At 33.9% G+C, this 25,761-nt stretch overlaps 2 protein-coding genes and 1 pseudogene across 2 annotated transcripts; 2 read left to right on the forward strand and 1 right to left on the reverse strand.

Moving 5' to 3' along the window:
* The first annotated feature begins 176 nt into the window (after positions 1-176).
* Positions 177-11,944, forward strand: LOC135128796 (structural maintenance of chromosomes protein 4-like). The gene is made up of 17 exons (XM_064055875.1): positions 177-410; positions 457-648; positions 695-871; positions 916-1,020; positions 1,071-1,258; positions 1,314-1,454; positions 1,504-1,693; positions 1,744-1,926; positions 1,982-2,344; positions 2,393-2,595; positions 6,633-6,817; positions 6,877-7,429; positions 7,482-7,660; positions 7,717-7,856; positions 7,921-8,082; positions 11,133-11,380; positions 11,432-11,944. The coding sequence occupies exons 1-17, from the start codon at positions 177-179 to the stop codon at positions 11,886-11,888; spliced, it is 3,900 nt and encodes a 1,299-aa protein (XP_063911945.1). The 3' UTR covers positions 11,889-11,944.
* A 26-nt stretch (positions 11,945-11,970) lies between these two features.
* LOC135128798 (THO complex subunit 3-like) lies at positions 11,971-12,953 on the reverse strand (annotated as a pseudogene).
* Positions 12,954-23,690: 10,737 nt separating this feature from the next.
* Positions 23,691-24,518, forward strand: LOC135129260 (protein trunk-like). Its single transcript, XM_064056420.1, has one exon. It carries the CDS (start codon positions 23,866-23,868, stop codon positions 24,505-24,507), a length of 642 nt encoding a protein of 213 aa, XP_063912490.1. The 5' UTR covers positions 23,691-23,865; the 3' UTR covers positions 24,508-24,518.
* Positions 24,519-25,761: the final 1,243 nt, after the last annotated feature.

Below are 25,761 nucleotides of genomic sequence, written 5' to 3' on the forward strand. Positions count from 1 at the left end.
ACGAAACTTTTTTGTTAAAAAAATTAAACAAAAAGTGAACCTCACGTCGCAGGCTTACAAATAACTGTTAAAAATTCCACACGTGCCCTACAAACAGTCCTCAAACACTTTGATCGTTTACAATTTTATATTACTTTAACTATTTTATACGCTGAGTTAGAATCAACGTGTTTGGTATGTATGCGACGAATCATAGTGGAGGAGAGGCTATGGAAGCCGCCCCCGTCGAACCCGACGATGAATTAAGCTGGTCCGACGAAGAAGGTACTGTAGTTGATGGTATTTACATCCCCGCGCCGGCAAAAAGTAACGTTTCAACCACCTCCAGCGCACGTCTAATCATCCGGAAGATCTCGAACAACTTCTTCAAGAGCTATGCAGAGGATACAGATCTGGGACCCTTCTCGGTGGTAGGTTTGTGCAACACGAATTCGGTGATTTAGAGCTCTGTTGTAGTGTTTTAACGCCATCGTTGGCCCCAACGGCAGCGGCAAGAGCAACGTTATCGATTCCATGTTGTTTGTGTTTGGGTACAGAGCCACGAGGATCAGATGCAAGAAACTCTCAGTACTCCTTCACAACTCAGAGAAGTACAGGAATGTATCTTCATGTACCGTCGCTGTGCACTTTTGTCAAATAATAGATAAAGTAGGTAGATGTGTGATTAGGAGTCGTAACAACATGCTTGTTTTAGCCAGGGAACGAATACGAGGTTGTGCCTAACAGTGAATTTGTAGTAACCAGGACTGCCAATAAAGACAACAGTTCATACTACGAGTTGAACGGGCGGCGTGTGCACTTTAAAGAAATCGCTAAATTGTTGAGGCACCATGGGATCGATTTGGACCATAACCGGTTTCTTATTTTGCAGGTTTGTGTGTTGTTTGGTTTATTTTGTCTCAAGAAGGTTTGTAGGGCGAGGTTGAAGAAATCGCGATGATGAAGAGCAAAGGAGCTAATGAGAATGAAACTGGGATGTTGGAGTATTTGGAGGATATCATTGGGACTGGTCGCTACAAGGTGGGTTTGTGGGGGCGTTGTTGGTTTTTATTTTGTGTTTTTTTTTTTAGAAACCGCTAGTAGAATTGAATGAGAGGATAGAAAACTTGTCCGTTTTGAGGACAGAAAAGTTGAATAGGCTTACGTTGATCGAGAAGAAGTTGGAGGAACTGAAAGGACCGATGGACGAGGCGATTATGTTTTTGAAAACGGAGAACACGATTGCGATGTGCAAGAGTTTTTTGTACCAGAGGAACGTGTAAGTTCTTGCATCCATTATATTGTTGGTAGTTTGATAATATTTAATGTTGTAGTTTTGAATTGGAAGAAAAAGTTAAAGAAATTGAAGAAGACAAAGAACAAATCACCCAAAGTCGCAACAACATCATTGAAACACTGAAAGAAATCGCCAAACAAAAAAGCGAGAAAGAAGAAACCCTTAAACACGAATCATTGTGAGTACTTTGAAACAATCTTCTCAATTTCCTAGCACAAATATTCTAGAAAATACGACAAACTTACCCGTAAAAAGGACGAACTAAAAGAGGCTTTCAACGCCGCCGACAAAAAAGACGTGCAACTGCAAGCAGAAATGGTCCAGACCAACAACAACCGAAAAAACTACAAACAGCAACTAGAAGACGAATGGAAAAAACTCGCCCAACTACAGAACGTCCCTGAAGAAAATATAAAAGTGAAAAGACTTTAGTAAAAAAGTCAAAATATATTTTGCGATTTTTGTAGACCATCGTTGAATGCGAAACGAAGGAAGTGCAACTGACGTCAGAAAAAGAAAAACTCGAAGCGCAAAAGACAAAACTTCTTGCCAATATTCGGGTTGAAACTGAAGACCTTCAGACAGAAAAAGAAAGACTTGAGATCGATTTGGGCCAACTCAAGAAGGCCGTACACGAAACAAAATCGGCGGTAGATTTATCATCATTTCGTATTTTTACATTTATTATTTCTATTATTTTTCTAGTACGATTTAGCCAACGCAGAACTAAAACTAGCTCAAAGCCAAGAAGAAAACGAACGAAACAGATTGCAACAACTCCGCGAGATGATAACAGACATAGCAGAAAAGATAACACAAAGAACTGAAGAGGTGGCACAACTGCGACGAAAAATTCCTCTGACGGAGAAATCACTAGATGATGCTCAAAGAGAACTGGACAATATTAAGCGCGAAGAAGTTCGAGTCTCGCGGGAGGTTGGACAGAAACGGATGAGTTTGCAAGAGAGGAAAGATTCCATGCAAATGTCGAAGTCTCGTGGGAAAATTCTGGACTCTCTGATGCAACAAAAACGGGAAGGGAATTGTCTTGGACTTTACGGGCGTCTTGTAAGATCGCATTCTGGAGTTTGAGTTTGAATTGAAATTGTGTTTTAGGGGGATTTGGGGGGCATTGATCAAAAATATGACGTGGCTGTGTCCACGGCCTGCGGTCCTTTGGATAATATCGTTGTCGATTGTGCAGATACGGCGCAGTGGTGCATCGAGTTTTTGAAGCAGCATGGGATAGGGAGGGCCACGTTTATTGCGCTGGAAAAGCAGGAATATTTGAGGGGGCTGGCAAGCACTCGGATACAGACGTGAGTTCCTACCAAAAGAATAAAAATTATCTGTCTAAATAACGACCAATTTTTAACTTCAGAGTGATCTTTCATGACACCTAAAGTATTAAAAAATAAGTCTCCCGTTTCGGTCTGTCTGTCTATCTGTCCGCCTCTGTGTCGATTTTTATTGGACAAATAATATTCGAAATTACCGGACCGATTGTTGTCAACTTTTGTATGTATGTAAATGATAAAAGGCTAATGATGAAATTTGTCTGATCGTCCGTACCAACAATGCAATGACGTCGTCTCCAACTTTTACAATAGTAGAAGTTAATAAAGTACTCCACTTGTGGTTTATGAATCCGTGTTGAATTTTTATCCTAGACATCGGGATTTTTGGGAAAAAATTAAAATGTTGCAATTTTTCGATTTCCCAATTTTTCGAATTTTCGATTTTTCAACTTCCGATTTTTCAATTTTTAGATATTTCAGTTTTGGGATCTTTCAATTTTTCGATTCATCAATTTTTTGGTTTTTCAAAGTTTCTTATTTTTCGATTTCTCAATTTTCCGATTTTTCAGTTACTAAATTTTCGGTATTTCGATTTCTCGGTTTTTCAGCATTTCGGTGTTTCGGTCTTGAGATTGTTATTTTTTGTTTATTTTTAGATTTTACATTTATCAGTTTTTCGATATTTCAGTTTTGGAATTTTTAAGTTTTTCAATTTCTTGATATTCACTCTTTCAATTACTAAATTTTTCGATATTTCAGTTTTGAAATTTTCAATTTTTTGTGTCTTCAATTTCTTGGTTTTTCAAATTTTGCAATTTACCATTTACCATTTCTTAAATTTTCGATGTTTCAGTTTTACTATTTTTCAATTTTTCGATTTGCGATTTATCGATTTATCAGGTTTTCGATATTTCAGTTTTGTAATTTTCAATTTCTCTATTTCTCGATTTTTTAGGTTTTAGATCTTTTGGTTTTGAGATTTTTCAATTTTCTGATTTTTGATTTATCAATTTTTCAACATTTCAGTTCGGGAAGTTTTAAATTTTGTTTTTAATTAAAAATTTAAAAATTTTCGATTTTAAGTTTTAAATTTTTCAATTTTTTTCATGTTTCAATTTTGAGTTTGTTTAATTATCCAAATTTTTTACATTTTTAGATTTTCGATTTATGGAATTTTCGATTTTTCGATATTTCAGTTTTGTTTGGAATGTTCCAATTTTTCGATTTTTTAAAATTTAGATTTTTCGATTTTCAGTTTTTCAAATTTTCGATTTTTTGATCTTTCGGTTTCTCGATTTTTCCGTTCTAAGATTTTTGTTTCAATTTCTCGAATTTTTTAATTTTAGATTTTTTGGTTTTTAAACTTTTCCGTTTTAAACTTATAATTTTTCAATTTTTTGGTTTTTCAAATTTTAGGCATTTCTAAATTTTGGATGTTTCGATTTCTCGATTTTTCAGCATTTCGATGTTTTGGTTTGGAGATTTTTTTTAATTTTTCGGTTTTATATTTACATATTCATTTTTCGATATTTCAGTTTTTCAGTTTCTCGATATTCAGTTTTTCAATTACTCAATTTTTCCATATCTCAGTGTTGGGATTTTTCAATTTTTTGAGTCTTCAATTTCTTGGTTTTTCAAATTTTGCAATTTTTTGAGTTCTCAATTTGCCATTTCTCAATTTTTCGATATGTCAATTTTACGATTTTTCAATTTTTCGATTTTCGATTTATTGATTTATCGATTTTTCAATATTTCAATTTTGGAATTTTTCAGTTTATCAGTTTCTCGATTTTTCAGCTTTTAGATATTTTAGTTTTGAGATTTTTTAAATTTTCGTTTTTTTTCAATTTTCCGATTATCGATTTATCAATTTTTAGACATTTCAATTTGAAGATTTTTCAAGTTTATTTTTGATTTAAAATTTTAAATTTTTCGATTTTAAGTTTTTTAATTCTTCAGTTTTTTTGATGTTTTAGTTTTGAGTTCGTTCAGTTTTTCAATTTTTTTCTATTTTTAGATTTTTGATCGAATTTTTAAATTTTAGATTTTTTCATTTTCAGTTTTTCAATTTTTTGGTGATTCGATTTCTGGATTTTTAAATTGATTTTAAAATTTTTTCGTTTTTAAATTTTTCAATTTTTCGATTTTTCGTTTTCTCAATTTCTCGATAGTTTCGCGTTACGATTTTTCAATGTTTCAATTTTGCATGTTTCGATTTTTTAACTTTTCGATTTGCCAATTTTCGATGTTCAGGGATTTCAATTTTTCAATTTCTCAATTTTTCGTCATATCAGTTTTGAAAGTTTTCAATTTTTTAATTTTTCAGTTTTTAAATTTCTTGATATCCAGTTTTACGATTACTCAATGTTTCAATACTTCAGTTCTGAGATTTTGCAATTTCTCTATTTGTCGATTTTTCAGCTTCTCGATCTTTTAGTATTGAGAATTTTCAATTTTTCAATTTGTTTTCGATTTTCCAATTTTCAATTTATCAATTTTTCAACATTGCAGTTTGGGGATTTTTAAATTTTTCGATATTTTGAATTTTAAATATTTCGATTTGAAGTTTTTTAATTTTTCATTTTTTTGATGTTCCGATTTTGTGATTTTTCAGTTTTTCAATTTTTCGATTGTTAAAATTTTCGATTTATAGATTTTTCTTTTTCTTAATTTTTCAGTTGTTCGATGTTTCGGTTTTGATATTATTCAATTTTTCTTTTTTTTCCCTTTTTAGATTTTCGAGATACCGAATTTTCAATTTTTCGATATTTCAGTTTTGGAATTTATCAATTTTGGGATTTTTAAAATTTTAGATTTTTCTGTTTTAAAATCTCCATTTTCAATTAGTCTATTTTTCAATTTTTCGAATTTTAAATTTTAAATTTTTTTTGGCTTTTAAAATTTTCGTTTTTTAAATTTAAGGATTTTTTCGTTTTTCATTTTTTTTATTTTTGTATTCTCGATTTATAGAGATTTTAACCCTTCGATTATTCGATTGTTCATTTCCCGATTTTTAAATTTTTTAATGTATCGATTTTTTTAGATTTAAAATTTTTCAAATCTTAATTTTTCGCTTTTGGACTAGGTATTTCGTTTCCGATTTTTCAACTTTTCGATTTCTCGATTTCTTGCTCGTTTCACGTTACGATTTCTCGATGTTTCAATTTTATGATGTTTAAGTTTTTCAACTTTGTGATTTGCCAATTTTCGATGTTTAAGGATTTCAATTTTTTATCATATCAGTTTTGGAATTTTTCAGTTTCTCGATTTTTCAATTTTTCGGTTTTACGATTTTTTTGATGTCTTTTCTCAATTGTTCTATTTTTTAATATTTGGAATTTTCGAATTTTTGATTTCTCGATTTTTCAAGTTTTCGATTTCTCAATTTTCCAATATTTCAATTTTCGGAATTTTTGCCATTTCTGGGTTTTTAGATTTTTAGGTTTTTTAAATTTTAAATTTTTCCATTTTTTTGTGTTTCGATTTTTGAAACTTTTTGATTTTTGGATTTACCGACATTCCAATTTTCCAATTTTTTGATTTCTCGATTCCTCGTTATTTCAATTTTTTAGAAAACATTTTTTCTTGTTAGTTATGTGCTTCAAATATACCGGGTGACTATTAACAAACAAAATTTCAATTTTACAGCAGGTACGCAATCATAAAATTTTAAATATGGCGCCAATTTGACAAAAAAAATTCATAATCATTAATAATAGTCACCCGGCTTTTCGTATTGTCCGCACTTGGACGGACCGCGCCCCTGTTATCTACGCCACTGGTTTGTAGAGGTAATCAGTTAATCACAAAACAAAAATCACGAACTCAAATTTTATCATTTTTCAAAGTAGTGGGATTTGTAAGACGCATAATTCAAGCGCGAGGGAAATTCCGTCGACTATTTTTTTTTTTAATTAAAGAACAAATTAGTGATAAGTACACTTTGTGTCAAAAATCAAAAGCCCACTTTCATCATGATTTTTGACCTGACCTGACGTATGACAGTTGGTCGAAAAGTGTGGTTAAGTTCTATTTTTACACTATACCACCTATTTTAGCCCCGAAAACGTGCACCGCCTGTTCGACCTCATCAAAATCCCAGATGACACCATCCGTACTGCGTTTTATTTTGCTCTTCGGGAGACCCTGGTGGCCGACGATCTAGAACAAGCGACCAGAATCGCGTACGGGGCCAGGCGTTACAGAGTCGTCACTCTTAAAGGAGATCTCATTGAAACTTCCGGTAATCAAACAACATAATTTTCAACCGTTTAAACAAATAAGTAAATCAACTGATACCAGGTACCATGAGCGGCGGCGGGAAAACGGTAAGTCGGGGCCGCATGGGTCAGTCCGTTGTCCTGACCAACAACAGTCCCGAAGAAATGCAGAAAATGGAAACGGACTTAGAACAGTGCGAAAACCGACTCGTGGAACTGACCCGGAAACAGGCTACTTTAGAAAGCCAAGTCAACACGCTCCTGCCGGAATTGAATACGATGAAGCTCAACCTACAAACGTTCAGCGAGGTTTTGCAGTCTCTGAAACAGCAGCAGCCGGTACTTCAGCAACAGTTCAAGAATCAAGAAAACGTGGTGAAAGCGACGAAATCCGACGAAAAGCAAATTCAGAGATTGACGGTGGTCGTGGAGGAGAAGAAGGACGCGTTCGAGAAAGCTTCGACCGCAGCGCAGGAAATTCAAGTGAATGTTGATAGATTGACGGAGGAGATTAAAGCGAAAACGACCGGGAAGATGAGGGTGGTGGATAAGCGTTTGAATGAGGTGTCGAAGTCGATAGATAAGTGTAAATCGGAGATTACGAGGTTGAGGGTGGCCACAACGTCATCCGAAAGGTGAGTTTCGGGTAATTTTTTAAAAAACTTTGGATATTTTTTTGTTTTTAAGGAATGCGAAGAAGTCGGCACAGAAGATCACAACTTTGGAGCAGAATATCGTCGACGCCGAGAACAGGTTAAGAGCGATGAAAGAAGAAAGAGATACTATAGAATCGGACGGGAGAAAAATGCTCCAATGTATTGAAGAAATAGCTGAGCAGCTGGAGAATGGTGAAGAGGAATATGCAGGTGAGGAAAGTGGGGTTGGTTTTGGGGGAGATCTTATATTGAAAGAATTGGCGTAGAGTTGAGGGATGAGGTGAAGGAGCTGACTGCTGAAGAAAAGAAGCTGTTGTTAAAGCAAGTGGACGTGGATCAGACTTTCAAAACCATCAACGAAAAGTTGAACGAATGTAACAGTGCCAGTCATCAGTGGACCGCAAAGGTATGTTTTTTCGAAGTTCCAATAAATAAAATGAATAAGGAAAAAATTTTGATTAATTTTCCAGTTAGCCCAACTCAAACTACACGATATCCCAGAAGATACCTCCGAACTGAAAACGTTGACGCCTGAGGAACTCCAATCGAAAAACCCGGAAGTGGTTGAACTCGAGCTCCAAGCGGCTAAAAATAGTATATCTAATACGAAACCGAATCTCAACGTTATCCAGGTAAATAACACCCAAGGAATTCTTATCAAATTAAAAAATTCTGCTTTTTTGAATAATCACAAAAATTGTTTGCGATTTTTGTTTCCTGAAAAGTTACATTTTTCAATTCTTCAATTTTTCATTTTTTTTTGTTTTTTCAGTTTGTCAATTTTCTAGCTTTTGAATTTTTTAATTTTTAGATTTTGTAATTTTTCGATTTGAGTTTTTCGATTTTTCAATTTTTCGACTTTTTAATTTTTTTATGTCTTCGATTTTCGATTTGCAATGTGTCGTTTTTTTTTAATTTTAGATTTTTTGGTTTTTAAACTTTTCCGTTTTAAACTTATAGATTTTTCAATTTTTTGGTTTTTCAAATTTTAGGCATTTCTAAATTTTGGGTGTTTCGATTTCTCGATTTTTCAGCATTTCGATGTTTTGGTTTGGAGATTTTTTTTAATTTTTCGGTTTTATATTTACATATTCATTTTTCGATATTTCAGTTTTTCAATTACTCAATTTTTTCATATTTCAGTGTTGGGATTTTTCAATTTTTTGAGTCTTCAATTTCTTGGTTTTTCAAATTTTGCAATTTTTTGAGTTTTCAATTTTCCATTTCTCAATTTTTCGATGTCAGTTTTACGATTTTTCAATTTTTCTATTTTCGATTTATCGATTAATCGATTTTTCGATATTTCAGTTTTGGAAAGTTTCAGTTTCCCTATTTCTCTATTTTTCAGCTTTTAGATATTTTAGTTTTGAGATATTTTAAATTTTAATTTTTTTTTTCAATTTTCCGATTATCGATTTATCAATTTTTAGACATTTCAGTTTTTTCAAGTTTATTTTGATTTAAAATTTAAAATTTTTCGGTTTTAAGTTTTTTAATTTTTCAATTTTTTTGATGTTTCAGTTTTGAGTTCGTTCAGTTTTTCAATTTTTTGATGATTCGATTTCTCGATTTTTCCGTTTTTCGATTTTTCTGTTTCTCAATTTTTCGAATTTTTAAATTTTGAATTTTTTTATTTTTAAATTTGTTTTTGTTTTTTTTTGTTTTTTCAGTTTGTCAATTTTCTAGCTTTTGAATTTTTTAATTTTTAGATTTTGTAATTTTTCGATTTGAGTTTTTCGATTTTTCAATTTTTCGACTTTTTAATTTTTTTATGTCTTCGATTTTCGATTTGCAATATGTCGTTTCGCTTTTTTATTTTCTTAATTTTTTCAATTTTTCGGTATTTCAATTTTTCAATGTGCAATTTGTAGTTTCGGTTTTTTATTTTCTTTTTTTTCCGTTTTTAAATGTTCTGATTTTGTAATTTTTTAGTTTTTCGATTTAAAATTTTTCGTTTCTTCCTTTTTGATTAGCAGTTTTACTAATTTTTATTTTAAATACGTAGTAATACTTATTTTTAAAAAATATCACTTTTTGAATTTTATGTTTAGAAATTTTGATTTTTAAATTATTGCATTTTAAAACTTTTTCGTTTATATTCCATTTTGCAATGTTTAATTCTTCAATTTTCCCATTTGCATTGGGTCGTTTCGGTTTTTTATTTTCTAAATTGTTTAAATTTTTTGGTTCTTTAGTGTTTAGTGATTTTTCTTTTTTCAATGTGAAATTTTAAAATTTTTGAAATTTTGAATTTTCGTTTCCTCAATTTTTTATTTTCAGTTTTTCTAGTTTTCATTTAAAATATGTAATAATAATTTTTAAAAATTTTCACTTTTTCATTTTTAGGATTTTAGAATATTTTCTTGTTTTGGTTATTGGATTTTAAAACTTTTTTATTTGTTCTATTCGCAATTTTATCGTTTCTGTTTTTATTTTCTTTAATTTTTCAATTGTTCGGTTTTTCAATGTTGATTTTATAATTTTTCTTTTTTCAATGTGAAAATTTTCAATTTTTGGATTTCAGTTTCTCGATTTTTCAGTTTTCCATTTCTTCTTTTTTGATTTGCAAATTTCTAGTTTTTATTTTAAATACGTAATAATAATTATAATAAAAAAATCACTGTTTCAGTTTTATGATTTTTGAATTCTTCCATTTTTTAATTACTTCATTTTAGAATTTTTTCATTTATTCCATTTTATTTAGTTTTTCAATTTTTCTATTTTACAATGGGTTTCCGAATTTTTCGGTTCAATTCGTTTTTATTTCTTTCCAGTTTTTTGTTTCTTTTTTGTTTATTTGTTTAAATATATGTAAAGGTATATTAACCGTTAATAAATATTACACTACATTAGTTCTTCGATTTGCAATTTTTCGATTTTTCGCTTTTTCGATTTTGGAATTTTTCGTTTTCTCACTTTTTCGATTTTTCAAGTTTTTCCGATATTGTAGTTTCTTAAATTTTCGATTTTTCTGCTTTTCGAATAAAAAAAATGGAGAAATTGCAAATCTGGGAAATCGAAAAATCAATAATCAAAAAACGAAAAATAATCAAAAAAATCAAAACTTTGGAAAATTAAAAAATTGAAATTCAAGAACTTTCAAAAATTGAAGTAACGAAAAATTGAAAAATAGAGAGATTAAAAATTGAAAAAGCGCAAAATCGAAAAAACGAAATATGTATGTATTGTAAAATCAAAATATTGAAAATAAAAGAAATCGGAAATTCAGATAATTTAAAATTCAAAAATTGCAAAATCGAAAAATTTAAACATTCTTGATTTAATTAATAAAATAAATTTCCTTTTCCATTAATTTTTTCATCTTGTATAAGTAGTTCTCTCAGAGAGGCAACATTTTGAAATGTCATCAGTTTTTTGGGAGGGGATAGACAAATAAATTTTGATTAACGATTTACCGTGATTATATTTGCAGGATTTCAGAGCATTCGAAGTTAAATTGCAAATATTATATGACTTTTTTTTCCAAAAATCTGGAAACTCAACACAGATTTATACGTCAATGCAGTAGTATGTTATTTTATAGAACTAAAAAAAAGTTACATATTGTAAATTTTGGAGATGACGTCATCCCATTGGTGGTGGGGATGATTAGCCAAATTTTGGTTAGCGTTTTACCATCTACATGACAGTCCTAATCTACAAAATAACACGAAATTTCCAGGAATACCGAATCGGTCAAAACAACTACATGGAAAAAGCCAAAGAACTCGAAACCATAACAACAAAAAGAAACGACATGAAAAACCTCCACGACAAAGTGAAAGACCAAAGACGCGATGAATTTTTAGTGGGCTACAACATCATCAGAATGAAACTGAAAGAAATGTACCAGATGATAACGCTGGGCGGCGACGCGGATTTCGAAATTCTGGATTCGTGTGACCCTTTCGCCGACGGGGTGCAGTTGAAGTAAGACAGCGTAGCTGCTGAAACATCCAATAATTGTAACGTTTTTTTCAGTGTGCGACCTCCACGCAAATCTTGGAAGGTCATTTCGAATTTGTCAGGAGGCGAAAAAACCCTCTCGTCCTTAGCTCTAGTATTTGCTCTCCATTATTACAAACCGTCTCCTTTGTACGTAATGGATGAAATCGACGCCGCTTTAGACTTCAAAAATGTGTCCATAGTGGGGCACTACATCAAAGAGCGCACTAAAAACGCCCAGTTCATCATCATCTCCCTCCGTTCGGACATGTTTGAACGGTGCGACAACTTGATAGGGATTTATAAAATATTTAACTGTACGAAAAGCATAACGATCGATCCCAGAGGCTTCGACGACAAAAAGCAAAAACCGGTTGAACAAGTCGCCGCTCTGAGGCGTGTGTCCGAAAGCCAGGAGCCTGTGGCAAGTGTAGTACAGAACGAGGATGTGGTCATCAGCGATGCTCTGGAAGACGCGATGGATGTATTATAGTTTAACATTTCCATTATTATATAAAACGGGCAATATAAAAAATATGGGCTTATAAATTTGTAGTAATTGTTTTTTAAACATGTTAGCCTGAGAGAAAGCTCCACACTTTGAGACTCTTGGCTTCCCACTTCGTGTTGTAGGCACCGTGAAGTTCGCCCGTTTCTACGAAACCAATGTCGATCATTAGGTCCTCGGAGGCGGAGGCCAGGAGTTGCCGATCGTCGCTAAACGAAGTCATCCTCATGGGCCAATCTATCGTGTGCAACACAAAATAGAAACCTTTCCTCTCCTAGTAAAAAATAAAACAATCACCTTGTGATCTGGCACGCTAGTTCGTTGATGTCCCACAACAACACCAAGGTACCCGCGCTCCCCGTCGCGAACTACTTCCCGATGGGGTCAAACTCTATACAAATACACGTCCCGAGGTGGGCTTTCAAAATGTGTTCCCTTTTCAACTCCGGGTGACTCAAGATGTGGACACAACCTTGCCTGTTCGTCAGAAAGAACAAGTCGCTGGTGTTGTTCCACGACATCCCGTTCACTTCGAAGTTGAACTGTTCCTCTACTTCCTCTGTGGTTCATACGTCTACGAAAGTTGCGAGGTCTTCTTTCTTTATTCCCCACCGCTATGGCGTTTCGGTTGGGAGACCACGTGATGTTGATGTTTTCACCCTTTTGTGTTGATAATGGCGACGTATTTCTGGATGCGCACTGACTTGTCGCCACTGGTTGTACTGAGGAGGTCGGGGTCAGATTGGTGCCAGCAGAGTTGGTCGACGGAGCCGCCGTGGTCTTTGAAGGTGATTTCTTAGTTCTAAAATTTAAAAGTTCTGTGAATTAGAAACTTGGAATGTGAATTTTTTTAAGAGAAACCGGGCTCGCCAATCGATCTTTTCCTAGAGTGTAGATGCAGACGGATTTGTCGAATGACTCAGAAGCTAAGTGCTTACCGTCGCAGCTCCACCCCATAAAGTGTACTTTAGAGAAATGTCTCGAATATTCTTTAACTTTGCAGTGGCTTCTGAAGAAAGTTTGGAGCTCCTCGATCTTGATTTGATACATGTTTGTTATAACTAAGCCTGCGAGTTGAGGTACATTACCTGTAATTATGGAAAATTATTTTTTAGGATGCGACCAGTTTTCAGCAAGAATTCTTTATCGTTATGATGAACAGGTCCCTCCATAAGTCTTTTTAAATTTTGAGAATGCTTTTGTGAACAGATATGCCCAATGTGGTGTCTGTTGGTTCCCAGCAAATTACGAGGTCATTTTTTAAAATTATCTACCTAGCTATGATAATGCCATCACATAAACAAAATTGCTTGGCTGTCAAATAACTGCTAGTGTATAAATATTATCCATTCACGATCTTTATATAGTAAAGTAGGCTTTGATATTTTTTCTTTACGTTGGATAAAATGATTTGATGATTTAGTTTTTTTGTCTGTTAGTAGTCTGATTGACATTTGCTTTGAGCTGGATTGCCACTTTTCTACTTTATTTATTAGACCAGAATTATCAGACGCAATTTCTTAATCAAGCAAAAAAAAATGTTTTAATTTTGTTAGCATAGATAATAATTTGTCATTGTGACGGATTCACAGATCATTGCGACATTATTTAAAAAGAAAATGCCTAAAATAGTTTTACTGTAACAAAAAATTGCAATAAAAAGATGTTTTTTGCAATTTCGAAAAGACAGGCCCGATCCTTCTTTCGAAAAAGTAGCTATGAGAGTCTCGAACATATTTTCTGTAATGTAAAAATACGCTGTAAAATACTTTTTATTTTTTTTTTCTCATAGTTGAGAACATCAACTGTGGCGAAAATTTTATCAACAGGAGACCAAAATTTAAAAACATCACTATCTGGCAAGCGAAAACCAACGGATTGATTTACAAATTATATGTTTCAGAAAGACCTTCAACGACAAATTTGGCAACTTACTGAAAAAAACGACTAATTCACTGTAGATACTCTTTTGGCATATTCTAGGGAACAGTTGGAATTTAAAGGGGGGCGAACCACATTATACAAAATTCTTAACTCAATGGGTTATAAATACAGGGAAGTAAATGGTCGCAAAATTCTATGTGAACAAAAACATGTCGTTGCAGCCAAAATTACTTTTTTGAGAACGTATTTACAGTTTCTAAATTCTTGTGAAAATTTGACTTTCTTGTATTTGGATGAAACATGAATCTATCAAAATGGTTCGTCCATTCGACGCTGGGTGCACGATACTGATCTAAAAAGCAATCCCACCAAAATTAAAAATGAAGGATCAAGGTTTACTATTCTCCACGCGGGTTGTTCAACGGGGTTCTTGGATGGTTGTAATAATTTTTTAAATTCAAAAAATAACGATAGAGACTATCATAAAACGATGGACGGGACAATTTTTCGAAATTGGGTGGTTAATCAGCTCATTCCTACTTTGGCAAAGTTGAACCAAAAATGTGTGGTGGTTTTAGACAATGCACCGTATCATTCGGTTCAGTTGGATAAACCACCCACTTTTTCTAGTAAAAAATGTGAAATGCAGGAATGGCTCTTTAAACATAGTGTTGAATTTGACAAAAAAATTTCGAAGAAACAGTTGTGGGATTTAATTAAACCCTTTAGAAACAATAGAAAAAGAAAAGATATTTGGTAGACGAGACATTAAGAGAAAGTGGCCATGAAGTTCTTAGATTGCCTCCGTACCATTGTCAGTATAATCCAATTGAAATGGCGTGGGGATTTTGTTAGAACTATTACAACAAGCATATATAAATTGTCAACCTTCATTAAAAAATAGGGTGGAGAATTTATGGCTTGAGGCGCTTTCTAAATGTACTCCAAGCATGTGGCAAAATTTTTGTAAACATTGTGGAATACTTGTTTTGGCAGATTGGGAAAAAAAATGGGAAATCTTTCTTACTAATCTATACCTCCTTTCATTATTTCGCTAGGTGAATCTGATTCAGAATCTAAATTTGAAAATGACGGTGATGCTGATGATACAGAATTTCATAGCGAAATAATGGAAATGGAGTGAATTGTAGCTTGTCGGGGGGTGATATTTTTACGTATCTTTCGTTCTAAATTTACCAAGGTAGTATGTGAAAAACTACTTGACGTACAACAAAATAAGTATAATTTTAGTTAGATCATCCACGTTGTTACTTTGCACCAAATTTTAAGCATTTTCATTTTTTTTTGTAACTTTATGGACCTGGAGAAGACGTATAGTAACGTTCTTAGTAATAAGCGTTTGGAAGTACTTAGTAAAAGCAAATAAAGAGCACTTACGTAAGCATGAGTCATAGCTATATAGATAAATCATTCAATTTAACGCCGGAAAAATGTTTCAGAAGAGCTAAACCCATCAAAGCACTAGAACAAGGTTGTTGTCTTTTACCAAGCCTTTTAGTAGTCTTAGAAAAGTGAAAAAAGAAGTTGGAAGATATGGAAATAGGCTGTTCACAAAGGTCGAAATTTCCATTTCTAAGAAGAGTGGGCGAGCAGTACGAACTGATGATTGAGAATTAAAGATGAGATGCTAAATGTGGCATGCGACAATAGTCGTATGTAGAACCCCCATTTATATAAAAACAATAATGTTTAAGTGAAATTTTAGCGTTTGTTCCTTACATATGAAATAAACACTTAACAAAAAGCCGAATAACTGTTTTAAATAGCGTAAAGTTTTATGCTTTCTAAGAAATGGATACCGTTAACTTGGTCATTGCTACTGAAAACTGAAAGTATCGGCAACAATGTTTATATTTCTGGTATATTTTTTAACCTTTAATTTAATAAAACTTAACCTAACGAAAAAGGTTCAGGGAATTTTTATTCGTCTGCATCGAATACCAACAAACTCACTAGATTTTCATGGGCAACCCTACTACATAAAGATCGTGAACGGATAATACTTTGACGTAATTCTGTACGGCTCTACAACATTGGGCAGTTTTGACAGTATTTTTTGTTTCGAAAAATAAGTGAACTTAATTTAAAGCATCGTGCGGTTATAAAGTTCCTCACTAAAGAGGGAAATGGCGTGAACGTTATCCATGGAAGAATGACCTAGGTGTACGATACTAACGGCCCATCTTATTTTCAAGTAAAATATTGGTCGAAACAATTTCCATGATGTCGAGATTCAGGACGACTCAAGACTAGGAAGACCGGTTGAGGCAAGAACTGAGGAAACAATAGGACTTGTTGAAGATTGACTGCCGTCTGATCGACAAATGAAAATCCCAGTGCTTGCAAAAGAAGCTGGAGCATCTGAAAGTACAATATTCACACGAAGTTTTGGGCATGAAAAAAATGTTTGCTCGTTGGATTCCCCGACTCCTTACGCCGGAGCAGAAACTGGTGAGGAAAGAAATTTGTCAGGAGCATTTGGACGCTTTAGGGAACGATGACAGTTATTTTTCGCGAATTGTCACAGGTGACGAAACGTGAGTGTTTCACTGGGACCCTCCCACAAAACAGGAATCAATGCAGTGGGTCCATAAGGAGTTAGGAACTTTCCATCCCAAAAAAGACAAAAACCCAGTCTTCGTCTGGACAACTAACTGCGATTATTATTTTTTGGGCTGTAAGGGCGTTTTGCTTATTGAATACATGGCAGAGGACCACAAGTGAACTTTATGGAAGTACGAATGAACGCTTGAAGAAGGCCCTTAAAGCAAAACGACCTGTTCCAGTACAGCTCAGATTTAGTACCAAGCGACTTCTTTTTGTTCAATCATCTAAAAGAATACCTCACGGACCGCAAATTTGCCCAAATCCATGTTGAATCTTAAAAAAAATTCAATTCTACCCTTAGTTATCTCTAATGTAGGTGTAGTCCCAAATAGCTTAGTTGAGAATTTAAAGTCTTTGGATTTGAATGATTCAATAATTGTCAAAATTCAAAAAGCTGTTTTGTTAGGAACATGTCATATTGTTCGTAAGTTTCTCGAACAGTCTGATCATGTCAGTCAGATTAGATTAGCACCAGTAGGTCAGAGCATGGTCGACTAGTATAAAGATTATGGCCTGTCCAAGAGGTACCATACGTGTTGCCATCTATTAATAATTACACTTAATAATTTAGCAAAATTTTAATTTGATTTGACATTATGAGACTTCAAAACGTGTAATGGTCGTTTGTTTCGGTATGAATGCCTTTGTGCCTTTCAAAAAGTGTTAATAATTCTTTTGTCGTTTTTGAATTATTAATAGATGGCAGCACGTATGGTACCTTTGGACAGGCCATAATCTTTATACTAGAGCTTATTTGAAAGCAGAAGTACACAGCAATAAAAGAGCGCAGATACCAGTATTTGCAGGGCCGGCTCAACACGGTAAGCGAAAGATGCACCGCATCGGGGCGCCCGTGACAAGGGGCGCCGGGCGCCGCCTATGCTTTTATATTAACTCGACAAAAATAAATTAATATTAGATTTGCACAAAACATTATAGCAGGAACAGACCAAGGCGCCCATCGAAAACTTTTCAGAAAAAGCTACATTTTAACATTCCACTATGAGGAGTGGTTCACCAAAATAGTTCCTAAGAAATCAATTCCTGGCACTTTCTGACTGTAATAATTGAAAAAGAGTGCGCCTTTCGGTTGGGTGATTGGACTTTTAGATCAATACCGACAAAAAATAACCATCAGATTTATGATTGCATTATCAGGGTAAAAATTTGACGAGACAGCGGTGTGACCAAAACCAGATGTTTTTCCTAACATTTGTCACGTTTGTTTTTACCAAAAAACTCCATGTTGGCACATACTTAAAAAAAATATTTTCTAATCGGCTGGTTGTGGTAGTTGTTCAACAGTTTTGTTATATTTTTCACTGTTCCTGTTTGTAGCAGAATTTGGTTCTGTGTATCATTCCGTGGGTCTTTGTCATTATTAATTTTAAATTTAAATTTCGATTAACATTGAGGTGAGTCTAAATTAAAAATAAATTTGAAATAGTATGTTTACAATATTAAAAATTGAGAAACTTTTGCAATGTAAATATTTTTATACTTATACTATGTAGAAGATTGTTGCCAGCAGCTCCGCTTGCGCGTAATTCGTGATTAGGACACATCATTTTTCATCTCGTTCACTCACCCCTCCCCAGTGAACCCGTCTAACTTAAAAACTCGCGGGATTCCTACACAAATTTTCATCCCCTATTTTGTCCTCGTAGGGGCGGAATTTCCAAAAATCCTTTCTTAATGGGTGCTTATGGCACAAAAGGAACCTACTGTCCAAATTTCATGTTTGTAGCTTCAGTAGTTTAGGCTTTGCGTTGATGAATCAGTCAGTCTGGCAGTAAGGACAAACACTTTTATACCTATACTAGCGTTTATAAGGCACAAAAGTTGGTAAATAGCTGTAGTTTATAGTTACTTATGTATCAAGAGTAGGTATTATGAAGTAGTTGATAGTTCGCCCGAGGGTATAAACTTCAAATAATACCCGTACTAGATACAAAATTTTATGTCTGACCGTTTAATTTTTGATGTTTACAAAAAAAGTCTACATTTACTGTCTCGGACTTTTCTTTAGAACTTTTAGAGGGGAACAATTTCATCATACATGATTTTTACGCAACTTTAACCGTTTAAGCAGCCTAAGCAACGGAAGCTGTCAATGGAGGAATAATTTTCCCGTTTTTCCGAATTTTTCACTGCTACTTCGCTCCTATTGCTCGTAGCGGGATGTTATATAGCCTACATGTAGATACGATAAATGGACTATCCAACACAAAAAGATTTTTTGAATTCGAAGCAGTAGTTTCTGAGATTAGCGCGTTCAACGAAACAAACTTTCTTCAGCTTTATAATATAAGTATAGATTAAGATTGATTCATCATAATTTCATGTATGTTTGTTACTAAAAAGTATCTCTCCACAAAAAATGTGATTACAAAATTTAATTTGTTTTTTTTACAAAAATTTTTTAGAGGGCGTTGAACAGTAAGTTGCATCGGGGCGCCTGGTCCCTTAGAGCCGGCCCTGAGTATTTGAAACACTATTCAGTGCGCATGAGCACTACTTTCACAGAATCAGCGGCTTCGAGAACGAACTTTCTTTACTCTTTGGACCTGTTTTGTACGTTCTTATACTAACGCGAGCACGTACAAACCCCAATAACAACACTAATGGTCCGCCACTGACTGGTCCATACTCTTCGCTCATTTTCGCGCTTCGCGCATTCATCCCTCCCGCTCAATGTACTTCTGGTTTCAAATAAGCTCTAGTCGGCCATGGTCAGAGTAGTGTAGGTCACTTTCCAAATGATGCGCGGATAAATGATCGGTAGTTACGCTAGACTTTTGGGGATGAGGTGAGATTAGAGAATAATAGCAGACTAATTTGTATGCTGTAATTCTAGAATCTCGAAAGTTGTTTTGATAATCTAATCAATGCATATCATTACTTGGTCTTTTAGTACCCGTAATGATAGAAGTCTTGCCTGAATGCCGGTCATTTCCGGGTCAGTGGTGGGTCTTAATAAATACGTAAGAATATAAAGTCCAATTATTTATCCGAGTACTTATTTATTTCAAAGTGACTAACTAACACCCACGTAAACTACTACAACAAGCAACAACTGTTTATGGTATTAATCCTTAAAATTATATACAAATCTTTCTGACCGCTGCGTGCAACTGTCCCGGGCATTTAGGACCACTCACAGATTTTTCTGACCGTGGTTCACAACTGACCCATGCCTCGTTTACAAACCGTCTACATGGAAATTAAATATCTTCGTTGATCATACTTATTTATTTTATACAGTCGTTTCCAAAAAAATTCGGGCAAGATGAGCAAATCAGGTTCTCATAGATAAGAGAAAAGCAATGTCAATGTCATTTGCCCGACATTTTTTGGAAACGACGGTATTAGATATTTGCAAAATTTTATACATCAACAGAAAAAATTAAAACATTAAAATACAATTTGAAGACGGCAGTTTATTTTAACAATACAACGTTTTTAACAAATAAACCAAGATTAGTCAGACTAAGGGAAATTCATCACATTTTGAAAGCATGGTACAATTTTTATTATGACAATTTTTTATCTGTTTTATTGGTATCAGCACACAATTATTGAGCAGTTAGTGCAATTGAGTACTTCCAACTGAAAGAGTATTAGCTTTTTTTTTTAATTCGTACGTAATTTTTTTTATGTTTCTGTAAAAAACTCGGTACTTACATTAATTATACAAAACGGTAGAATTGGTGAGCGCATTTTTAAAATACCCCCCTCCCCCCGCGTCGATACCTGTTAGGTAATTATTTAAAATAATACCTCGGCTGGCAATTGACACATCTAATGATATTGAAAGCGAAAGTGCCCACACCCTACTCACCAGGTCCTCACAGAATAAATCACCTGGACTTACCAGTCATAAATCTCCGAAAGGATTTAGTTTTTGACGTTTGTGGCTAAATGTTAAACGTCAATTAGATGTTAAGAAAGGCGGCAGGTACCGAGACCGTACCATAAATAAAATCTACTTTGCTATTACGTTGCATTTGGGGCTTCGCCAGCTCCGTATTCACCAAGTTTTATTGAACGAATGATAAAAACATATAAACTGGCTTTTTAATTTTAGCCTTAATAATATTAATAATAATATTAATAATAATAATAATAATAAGGAAATAATTGAAGCCCAAGAACGAAACGATACATACAAATATCTGGGTTTCTGTCAATCCTCCCACATCAATCATACCAAAACGAAAACACAGTTGAAAGATCAATACGTAGCGAGATTAAAATTAATATTGAAGACACAGTTAAATGGAAAAAATTTAATGAAAGCAGTAAATACATTCTGCGTTCCACTGCTAACATATTCTTTTGGAGTCATTAAATGGTCCAAAACTGATCTTGAAAATTTAAACATCGCAACAAGGAAAATCTTCACACAGTATAGAAGGCATCACCCAAAATCATCGATTGAAAGATTCTCATTACCAAGACAGAATGGAGGAAGGGGTTTCCAGAACTTAGAAAACTTATATCAGAGACAAATCTCAGATTTGAAGAAGTATTTCTTGAAACGAGCGGAAAGAAATGAAATGTTTCGCACCATCACAAGAGCAGATTTGAACCACACACCCTTAAATCTGTCGAACACCGAAGAAATCCACACCCCCCACACAATAGATAAAATAATAAGTGGGCTAAAACAAAAACAACTACATGGAAAATTCTACAAAGACTTAGAAGAAAATCATGTCAATAAGAAGATGTCATTGATTTGGTTAAAAAAATCAAGTTTGTATGCCGAAACAGAAGGATTTGTGTTTGCTATTCAAGACCAAGTAATCAATACCAAGAATTATAGAAAATACATCATCAAAGATCCGAACATAAAAAACGACTGCTGTCGCCTATGCAAAGCAAAACCTGAAACGATCCAGCACATAATCTCTTCCTGCAGCATCCTAGCACAAACTGATTACAAAGCTAGACACGACAACGCAGCCAAAATCATTCACAAAGAATTAGCAACACTTATGAACTTAATCGAAGATACGACACCCTATTACACTTACATTCCGTCTCCATTCCTTGAAAATAACAAATACAAATTATACTGGGATCGCACAATACTTACAGACTTAAACATTACAGCTAACAGACCAGACATCATACTTATCAGAAAACACACCAACGAAGCCATTCTCATTGACATTGCTATTCCTAACACAAACAACATTATTCAAACATACCACACCAAGATTTCAAAATATCTACAATTATCGATAGAAATGAAATCCATGTTGAATCTTAAAAAAATTTCAATTTTACCCCTAGTTATCTCTAATGTAGGTGTAGTTCCAAATAGCTTAGTTGAGAATTTAAAGTCTTTGCATTTGAATGATTCAATAATTGTCAAAATTCAAAAAGCTGTTTTGTTAGGAACATGTCATATTGTTCGTAAGTTTCTTGAACAGTCTGATCATGTCAGTCAGATTAGATTAGCACCAGTAGGTCAGAGTAGTGTAGGTCACTTTTCATGTGATGCGCGGATAAATGATCGGTAGTTACGCTTGACTTTTGGGGATGGGGTGAGATTAGAGAATAATAGCAGACTAATTTGTATGCTGTAATTCTAGAATCTCGAAAGTTGTTCTGTTAATCTAATCAAAGCATATCATTACTTGGTCTTAGTACCCGTAATGATAGAAGTCTTGCCTGAATGCCGGTCATTTCCGGGTCAGTGGTGGGTCTTAAAAATAATATTATACTGTACGAGTATAAAAGAATAAAACATTTATTTACAACTTTACAATCACGTATTTAGAAATGTATTTAGAAATTTACAAAATAGAATAGAGTCCTGCCCTGAGTATCGTTTCTAGGATTTTCTAGGTAAACCAGCCGGCAACTGGCTAAAAGAGGTAGTGTCATAAATTTTGGTACTTTGTAATCCGATTAGGGTCGTCTTTGTTGCTTAATTTTTATGATCTTCCCTGTCCGGTGCTAGTTTGCATCTACTATAACATTGTTGATTTCCTTCGCCGAAATTGAGGTCAGATGAAATCAGCACAAACGTGGTTTTTATTTAAAGAAAATGGTACATTATTTTTTAAAATTTCTTGGTCACGTGTTTGGCAGAATAGTGGTAGCTTATCTTTCAAATTTGAAAAGAATGTGTATTTTAGTAATGGACATATAACATTCTGAAAATGTATTGAAATATGTCAAAAAAAGTAGATATTGCAACTGAAATATATACAGGGTGTTTCTTTTATTTGATAAAACCCCTGTAACTTTTTAATTCTTAAAGATATACCTGTAGTTCTTGGAGCAAATTTGTATCATTTTAAAAGATTTATGTGCTGGCAACCTCACATTTTTATTATCAATTCGGGTAGAACCGGAAATGGCGTCAACTTTATTTTTTTATGGAACGCTAGGTGTATTCTTTGATAAATGGAAAGATTGATTTTTTAAAATGAGACAAATTTGCTCAAAGAACTATATGTTTATCTTTAAAAATAAAAAAGTTACCGGGTTGTATCAGATAAAAGAAACACGAATTATCACTGTATTAAAAGTTTTTAAACTGCTTGTACTGGGTGATTCATAAAAATTAATGAACGAGACAATTTTATTTATTTTGTTGATTAAATCTGGAACGGCTCACTCCATTTTCCCGAAAATTTGGTAATACAACACTGTTATCATTAGTATTGCACTGTACCTATCCAAAGTGATATACGTGTCTTTGAAAAAATGTTGATGACGTCACTACAAAATTTTGTTAAGGGAAAACTCATTTGAAACGTATGCACAGCACGCTTCATTGCAATTACTTTAACGTTACATACATATCTTTATTTTAACTTGTAAGGATTCTCATAAAAAAAAATAACAATCGCATAATCAAATTTTATAATTTTTCGAAAAAGCTGCATTTATTTTACTGTACCGTGTGATCAGAAATAACTGAGTCTCTTGGCAGTACTTTTTATACAAAGATGTGAACTTTCGTTAGGTTTACGTTGGCATAATGGAAGTAATTGTGTGACAGATGCGTCAATCGTGACATGCGATAAATTTTGGTTATGTTGTAGATACATTTTGCAAAAATGTCAACAATCTGTCAATCTTGACAGCTGACAACCGGAAATTGTAGAAAACATCATGATACCAATTTCAACTAAAAATGCAGGATTGCCGACAGACTCAGTCATTTCACGCGGTAGTTCAGGGGCGAGGGAAGTTCTGTCGAAATAACCTTCGACCAATTTTTTTCTATCAAAAAAGCAAAGTCATCTTGATGACTTTTTCAAGTGAACATCTGAACTTAATTAGCGTTGGTACAATGGGAGAATTTTGAACCAGGTAGGTATGTATTAGCGAGAAATGGCATTAAATACGTTTCACTTAGGGAGAAGGGATAAACGAACAGTTGTGCCGTCAGAAATGTCCATCAGTTTGTACTTGCGACCCCACCATGTCTTACGTACTCGTGTTCATAGTGTTGACGTCCGTTATCCATTTCAGCGATAACGTACCTCTTACAACGTGGGAGAAAAAGTTGGTATGTGCACAACTGCCAGCGTTCGTGCTCGAAGACATCCTCGGGGCTGCATTCAATCCGAGGTACATGAGTGTCGAAGAGCCAGTCAAAACCGAGTCTGCAAGTAGTGGAAAACGTGGTGTTTCTTTCGGAGAAGAGTTCTACGTCAACGACAACTTTCTCGAACAAATCGACTCCGAGCCAGCCTGGAACGTCAACAACCACGTAACCCTTGCAAAGAAGCGATACGGGCTCCATCGAAGGAAAAGAAGTAGCGACTATTTACAGCAATGGCAGTGCAGTTCTAAAATTGAATGGATCGATTTGGGGCCGGATTATTTTCCGAGATATTTGCGATCGGTAGTGTGTTTAAGTGAAAATTGTTGGTTCGGTCTGTATAGCTGCAGACCAAAATCGTTCACAGTTAAACTGCTACGAAGAAAAAAGGGTTTTTGTGCGAACGATTCTAAAAATGGCAATCAAGTAGGATTGAGCGGTTTGCCGAAGGATTTGAAGGAGTTGTGGGTGTGGGAAGAAAAAGCGCTGAATTTTTGCTGCGATTGTGTGAGGGTGTAGGAACGTTTCAGGATTAATGTAGCTGTTAATTTTGTTAGTTGGTTTTAACATTTAATTTATTTATAGCAGTAAATAGATCAAGTTTAAATAATGTACCTATGAGTATTGACTTTTTTGAATCCAGTGATATTAAATGTTCAATGGGTGTGATATATGTAGGAGAAAATGTTAGTTTAGAGAGATATTTTCTTTTAAATGTGCAATGTTTATCGATTAAAAACTGGACAGGAACAATTATCGTATGTTGTTATTGTAAGTATTATAATGTTTTATGTACACTTTGTAACCTGTTTTGGTGTTTGTACATACATAATTTTGACTGATTTGTTTTTGTTTAATAAAAATATAAAATTTACTGCCGCTGTTAAGCCGCTTATGTAAAAATATACATATAAAGAAAACCAAAAGTTTTTATTTTTGAATAAAAGTAAATTTCCAAAATTTGATATATTGACACATTCTTCATAACTTACTAATGTTATTTAAAAAGTTTGCTAAAATTTACATACAGGTAAATTTGTGTAAAACAACCTCTTCATCAAAAAACTTCTATTGTTTCAAGTAATAGTATGACCTAAATGTTTTGATAAAAATTACTTAACTTTCTGGTGTATTGAAAGTTTCAAGAGAACCGGGATGAACACGTGCTTGCTAGAAAATTTTGCTTGTTTAAAACTTTCACTCATTGCAGTATGACATCGTTAAATCTGCTTTAAAATGCAGATCGTAACAGTTAAATGAATACTTAATAATTATCACACAATGATATACCTGAATGACAAATTAAAAACCGATTTAAATGAAATTATCCAAGTAAGTATGTACCGGGCACAGAGAACAAACGATGTTTTTAAAATGTCTACATTGACTGTTGTAGACATGCATCTATCTTTAAAAATACTTAATTTTTTTAACATTCCAAATTAAAACTTTAAAATATCAATGTTACTGACAGTGAGCTCTAAAAGTGTTTTAAAAATTTTTAGGACTAGATAATTAACAATCTGACAGTTTTGTTGCTCGTTTATCATGCTTTAGGTCTGTAGAGCAGGGCTCTTGTAAGTCCTAGCAAACAAAAGTGACGGTCTTAAGGTGGTATCACTCAGAATTGTCACACAACAGTTGAGCATAAATAACTCTTCACGTAGTCCAAACACTCTCTGGTGTTCTCTAGTCACTTTTCAAATATCTTAACGCCTGCTACTGCTATCGTTGTTCCGTGCGTGTAGGAGGTATAATGTTGTCGCTCTTTCA

This window comes from Zophobas morio, unplaced genomic scaffold (assembly GCF_036711695.1).
Source record: "Zophobas morio isolate AGI-343-1 ecotype UQ-CSIRO unplaced genomic scaffold, CSIRO_AGI_Zmor_V1 ptg000014l, whole genome shotgun sequence".
In the NCBI taxonomy this organism is placed as follows: Eukaryota; Metazoa; Arthropoda; class Insecta; order Coleoptera; family Tenebrionidae; genus Zophobas; species Zophobas morio.